At 44.6% G+C, this 6697-nt stretch overlaps 1 protein-coding gene across 1 annotated transcript; it reads right to left on the bottom strand.

Moving 5' to 3' along the window:
* Positions 1-911: 911 nt before the first annotated feature.
* LOC133129006 (E3 ubiquitin-protein ligase TRIM35-like) lies at positions 912-6697 on the bottom strand. The gene is made up of 5 exons (XM_061242810.1): positions 6692-6697; positions 3462-3809; positions 2084-2179; positions 1772-1998; positions 912-927 (listed from the first exon to the last, which is right to left on the bottom strand). The coding sequence occupies exons 1-5, from the start codon at positions 6695-6697 to the stop codon at positions 912-914; spliced, it is 693 nt and encodes a 230-aa protein (XP_061098794.1).

The following is a 6697-nucleotide window of genomic DNA, read 5'->3' as shown; positions in this document are numbered from 1 at the left end:
AGTGGGTGGCGGCACGGATGGTGCAGTGGGTAGCACTGCCGCCTCACAGCAAGGAGGTCCTGGGTTCGAATCCCCGTCGGCCGGGTCCTCTCTGTGCGGAGTTTGCATGTTCTCCCCGTGTCTGCGTGGGTTTCCTCCGGGTACTCCGGTTTCCTCCCACAGTCCAAAGACATGCATGTTAGGCTGATTGGAGAGTCTAAATTGCCCGTAGGTATGAGTGTATGAGTGTGTGAGTGTGTGAGTGTGTGAGTGTGTGAGTGAATGGTGTGTGTGCCCTGGGATAGACTGGCGACCTGTCCAGGGTGTATTCCTGCCTTTCGCCCAATGTATGCTGGGATAGGCTGCAGCCCCCCTGCGACCCTGATCAGGATAAGCGGGTTCAGATAATGGATGGATGGATGGATAATATAGTGGACACCATGCATAAATCAATATATATATATTAGCTTTAGCATTAGCATTTGCTTTAAATAAATGTTTTAAAAAACTAAATCAGGTCCTAAAAAATGTCATATATCAAAAATGTGTTGATGTTGGATAGGGTAGTCTTGCAGTGCATTAGCTTTGTAAATACCATATGTATAATAATAATAATACCATATGTAATGTCATAGAATATTTATTTATTTACTTACTTTCGGAAGACATTGTTACTGTGTATTAACCACAAACAAACACACACACACACACACACACACACACATACACACACACACACACACACACACACACACGCACACACACACACACATACACGCACACACAGGAACACACACACACACACACACACACACACACACACACTCACACACAAACACACACACAAACAATATAACTGTACAGTTGAACCCAGTCAAAGACAAACACAGCATACGTTTGGTTAAATAAAACATCCAAGTTAATAATTATCACTACTTTGAGTAAAACCTGCAAAATACAGATGCAGAGACAAATAGGCCCAATATGCAGAATGTCCCCTTTAACACACAATGTCCACTACAGTGGACAGATGCTATTTCAGTCACAGGAAAAGACAACCTTATTTAATTGAGAACCTTTTTTTACTTATCTGCATATCTTAGAAGAGATAAATTGGCATGACAGGCATTTGGCAGACACTCTTATCCAGAGCGAAGTGCCGTTGATTAGACTAAACAGGAGACAATCCTCCCCTGGTGCAATGCAGGGTGAAGGGCCTTGCTCAAGGGCTCAATGGCTGTGCTGATGTTATTGTGGCTACACTGGGGATCAAACCACTGACCTCGCGTGACCCAGCCATGTACCTTAACCACTACGCTACAGGCCGCCTGATTTAGCTCAGATTCATGGTGTTTCTCCACTTTCGTGTGTCATTTTGAACATATGATGTCATAGCTCAAACAGACAATGATACATAAGGACAGGAATCATATTTTATTAAGACTCGAGAGGGTGCAACCACTGGTGGTTTGAGCATGTAAACACAAACTAAATTATTACAAATGGCTTCTAAATATCTGTCCACTGTAGTGGACACCATGCATGAAAGGGCTAACCCTGTTATACATGTGTCCAGTGTGTGGATGTTCACTGATCTAAATTGGACAAAAACACTTTCCCTGCAAGACAATAATTTTCCTGCTGGATAAAGTTTTGAAGAGATTTAAGGATATTTGCAAGTTACATGAAGACGTGGCTTAGAGGATACTATATTGTAAAAATGAATGTGCGTGAGCATTAACAGCAGTCTGTATAGAGTCCCACAGACACAGAGTGAACGGGTCTTACCTGCAGGAATGAGATGTCTTCAGCTCCCAGCTCCTGTTCAATGGCTCTGATCTGTTCTGAAAGGGATGATATCTCTTCTGTCATCTTCTCAATCTTCTCCTTCATCTTCTGACTCTTCTGCTCCTCTTCCTCCCTCAGTGCAGTGATCCTGGCTGCCTCTTCATCTTTTAGGAACTTCTGAAGTTTCTCAAACTCCGTCCTTATCTGTCTCTCTGTGTGCTGGGCCTGGCTCTGGAATAAACATTATTCACCATCATTTCAGCACAATCCAGTGCTGCATTTTCAACACTGTGATTTAAAGGCCTCAGTTCAGTACCTTGATGTGCTCTGCTGTTTGATCACAGATTCGTTTCACTGCATTAAAGGCTTTTAGCTTCTTCTGCAGTGGAGCCAGTGCAGTCCTGAGTTTCTCCTGGAAATAAATGACAGAGTCAACACTTTACTGAGAAAACAGACAGACAGTAAGCTTCACTGCCTACACAGACAGCACAAGAGCCCCTGTTCAGACAGAGAGGAGCCAGAATGGAGACTCAGGTCACAACCTGTGTAAAAACAATTTGTTAATTGACACATACATATCTGTGCATTGATTCTAAACAGGAATATAGCACATTACTGCACAGATATTCTGTCAAAGGGTCAAAAGTCAATTTCTAGAAATATATAAATATTGTTCCAAGTTTAATGTTTTTAGTCCCTTTAGTGACACAGTGACCTGCCCTGTTAGGCCACATACACTCAGTGAGCACTTTATTAGGTATTTATTAGACTTGTTTCTTAGACTTCTGCTGCTGTAGCCTATCCAGTTAGAGGTTTGATGCGTTGTGTGTTCAGAGATGCTCTTCTGCATACCACTGTTGTAATGTGTGGTTATTTGCATTACTGTCACTTTCCTGTCAGCTTTGACCAGTCTGGCCATTCTTGTCTCTAATTAACAAGGTGCTTCTTTCTGCAGAACTGCTGCTCACTGGATTTTTTTTGTTTTTCGCACCATTCTCTGCAAACACTAGAGACTGATGTGTGTGAAAATCCCAAGAGATCAGCAGTTTCTGAGACACTTGAACCACTCTGTCTGGCACCAAGAATCATTCCACATCAAAGTCACTTAGATCACATTTCTTCCCCATTCTGACATTTGGTCTGAAAAACAGCTGCACCTCTTGATCATGTCTGCATGCCTTCATTCATTCAATTGCTGCCACATGATTGGCTGATTAAATATTTGCATTAACAAGCTGGTATACAGGTCAGTGATCACTTGAATGTATATCTGACCATGAACTTTGACCCCTCCTGTCCCATGCTGAGCACTGCTCCCTAACACAGGTCTGAGAATGTCTCCACACTCCTGCCCCTCCCTCCTGTCTCTCTGTCAATCATGTGAGGAGCTTAAACTGCAGTCAGGCCTGAGAACTAAAATGGATCCTTTTGAGGTTATAACCCTTTAGAAATTCACAATCATGAAAAATATTAAGATTCAATAAAAATTCTATTTCTGGCACAAATATTTTTTTGTTTTCAGTTAAGCTTTACCAAGGTCTCAGTAGATGAAAGCACTACAAAGCACAACTTTTTCAAAATCTGATGATTACAATCAACCAAAAATGTGAGTGAAATTTGTAAACTATTAACAACCAATGAAAAATGAAATGATAAAAGTCATTTAAATCTAAATTGTGTTATGAGACAGTTACCTTATTTTCTTCTGCAGCTTCCTGAACTGGTCGAAATTTGTGGTTGTCATGTTTTTTTGAAGTTTGACAGACAAGACAGACAGGTATTTGATCCTCCAAACAGAAGAGTTTGAGTTTCTCACTGTGCAGACTGCAGAGCACTTCAGATCCTGCTTCAGCCTCACAGGTATTCCTCAGAGACAGGTTACAGGGAGGACGATCCTTAGAAGATATTCTCCTGCAAACTGGGCACTCCCGAGATCCCTTCTCTCTCCACCATTGCTGCAGACAGGCCTTACAGAAGCTGTGACTGCATTTCAGGGCAACAGGATCCCTGAAGATTTCAGAGCACACAGGACAGGAGAGGTCCTCTTCCAGGAGAGAAGATCCAGATGCCATTCTGTCTCCGTCTGTTCTGAGCTCAGTAATGGCTTCTGCTAAATCTGTAATTTAGTTTCACTTTTACTTACTGCTGTTGCGCAAACTGCGGGTAAAAATTTACATTTCTGTTTCTCAGTCTGTTTTTGTTCCTGTATAACTTATCTATAAGTAATTATGTTTAAGAGCTTATAAGTTCCTTAATTTCTGGAAAATACACAGTAAAAACATATCATGGGATCCCCAGTTCCAAAGCTTCATCTTAGCATGAGTATGTATGTCCCTCTTCATGTGAGACGCACCCAATTACAGAGACACCATTTCCTGCAGCTGGCAGCATTGCATCACTGAGGTCTGAACGGCTTATCTGCCAGCAGGTTTCCACAAGCCCTGTTCTTCAGATTCTGTCAGTTCTCTCTCATGTGTTCATCAAAATGGAGTCTCCTTCTCCAGATAAACTCAAGCACAGACCCTCCCTTACAAACATGATGCACACACAGATGCAGAGCTGGAGTCCACAATCCATTCCTCTTCATAATATTGTCACTGATGAAGCTAATGGAGAGAGCTGTGCTTTAGAATAGCTCATCTACAGCACTGATGAAGCTAATGGAGAGAGCTGTGCTTCAGAATAGCTCATCTACAGCGCTGATGAAGCTAATGGAGAGAGCTGTGCTTTAGAATAGCTCATCTACAGCACTGATGAAGCTAATGGAGAGAGCCGTGCTTTAGAATAGCTCATCTACAGCACTGATGAAGCTAATGGAGAGAGCTGTGCTTTAGAATAGCTCATCTACAGCACTGATTAGAGTTAAACAGGCAACTATTGTTTAGGACACTGCGGGGATCAAGAGAGCATTAGGTCAATAAACTACATCCACCTACTCGACCCAGCTCCTGGTCTAAGTGATGGTCCTGTCCTTATTTTTTTTGCTGGTTACTCAACAGGGTCCAAGTTCTTATCTATAACTTATCTATCTAACAGCAGAGCCTGGTCTCAGGGTCTTGGTTGAGATGTTCAGTTTGCCCATTAGACTGGGGATGTTACACAGAGGACAAACAAGGCCCTGGTGAGAGTACAGAACGCTTTCCAAAACCGTGAGGTGAACTGGGGACCTCTGTCGGTCTGTGGGGAGACCGTGGAGGTGAAAAACATGAGATACCGTTAACTTAGCCGTGTCAGAAGCAGTGCGGCAAGTAGGATGAAATGTGCTGCCTTGGAGAATGGACTAACTGATGAGCGTGTTGCACTCTGAAGGCAGGAGAATGGACTAACTGATGAGCGTGTTGCACTCTGAAGGCAGGAGAATGGACTAACTGATGAGGGTGTTGCACTCTGAAGGCAGGAGAATGGACTAACTGATGAGCGTGTTGCACTCTGAAGGCAGGAGAATGGACTAACTGATGAGCGTGTTGCACTCTGAAGGCAGGAGAATGGACTAACTGATGAGCGTGTTGCACTCTGAAGGCAGGAGAATGGACTAACTGATGAGCGTGTTGCACTCTGAAGGCAGGAGAATGGACTAACTGATGAGGGTGTTGCACTCTGAAGGCAGGAGAATGGACTAACTGATGAGCGTGTTGCACTCTGAAGGCAGGAGAATGGACTAACTGATGAGCGTGTTGCACTCTGAAGGCAGGAGAATGGACTAACTGATGAGTGTGTTGCACTCTGAAGGCAGGAGAATGGACTAACTGATGAGCGTGTTGCACTCTGAAGGCAGGAGAATGGACTAACTGATGAGCGTGTTGCACTCTGAAGGCAGGAGAATGGACTAACTGATGAGCGTGTTGCACTCTGAAGGCAGGAGAATGGACTAACTGATGAGCGTGTTGCACTCTGAAGGCAGGAGAATGGACTAACTGATGAGGGTGTTGCACTCTGAAGGCAGGAGAATGGACTAACTGATGGGCGTGTTGCACTCTGAAGGCAGGAGAATGGACTAACTGATGAGGGTGTTGCACTCTGAAGGCAGGAGAATGGACTAACTGATGAGCGTGTTGCACTCTGAAGGCAGGAGAATGGACTAACTGATGAGCGTGTTGCACTCTGAAGGCAGGAGAATGGACTAACTGATGAGCCTGTTGCACTCTGAAGGCAGGAGAATGGACTAACTGATGAGCGTGTTGCACTCTGAAGGCAGGAGAATGGACTAACTGATGAGCGTGTTGCACTCTGAAGGCAGGAGAATGGACTAACTGATGAGCGTGTTCCACTCTGAAGGCAGGAGACCAGTGACAGGGTCTAGAGCCATGTGAGACTGGAGCGACCAGGACCAGGCAAGGGGCGGAGCAGTGCGTTAAGGTGTTCGGCACTCTGGATGTACGCGAGAGTTTTATGACCCGTGAGGACCAGGAGAGGGTGTCCCGCCCCCTACAGCCCACGGCACCACTCCTCTAGAGCCAGCTTGATCACCTGCAGCTCTCCAGGGCCGACAGGACCTCGTAGTTCACCTCAGGATGGGTTAAGCCATATTTATTCAGGTTTAATGTAAACTTTTGTGTCGGCTCTGCCTCTCATCACTCCTGGTTGTGAGCCTGATGAAACAGGAAGTGGCTGCAAACCCCCCTGATGTGGATCTGAGAGGCAGAGCTCACCGGTGGATGCTGGGGTGGTGGTGGTGGTGGTGGTGGTGGTGGGAGCGCAAACATTTTGAAGATATGAATTAGGAATAGCAGGATTCCAAAACAGGAAGTGCAGCAGAATGAGCCAGGCAGTGCTATGGCTTTGTTCAGGTTTGATCAGGTGTTGTGGAACTCCAAACAAACTCAGTTCTGAAAGCAACTATACCCTCATACCCTTATACCCTCATAGCCTTTATACCCTCTTACCCTTATACCCTCATACCCTTTATACCCTTGTACTCTCATACCCTCAT

This window comes from Conger conger, chromosome 5 (assembly GCF_963514075.1).
Source record: "Conger conger chromosome 5, fConCon1.1, whole genome shotgun sequence".
Lineage (NCBI taxonomy): Eukaryota > Metazoa > Chordata > Actinopteri > Anguilliformes > Congridae > Conger > Conger conger.
Note: the sequence above shows the minus strand (reverse complement) of the source record. Positions and strands in the feature narration are given on the sequence as shown.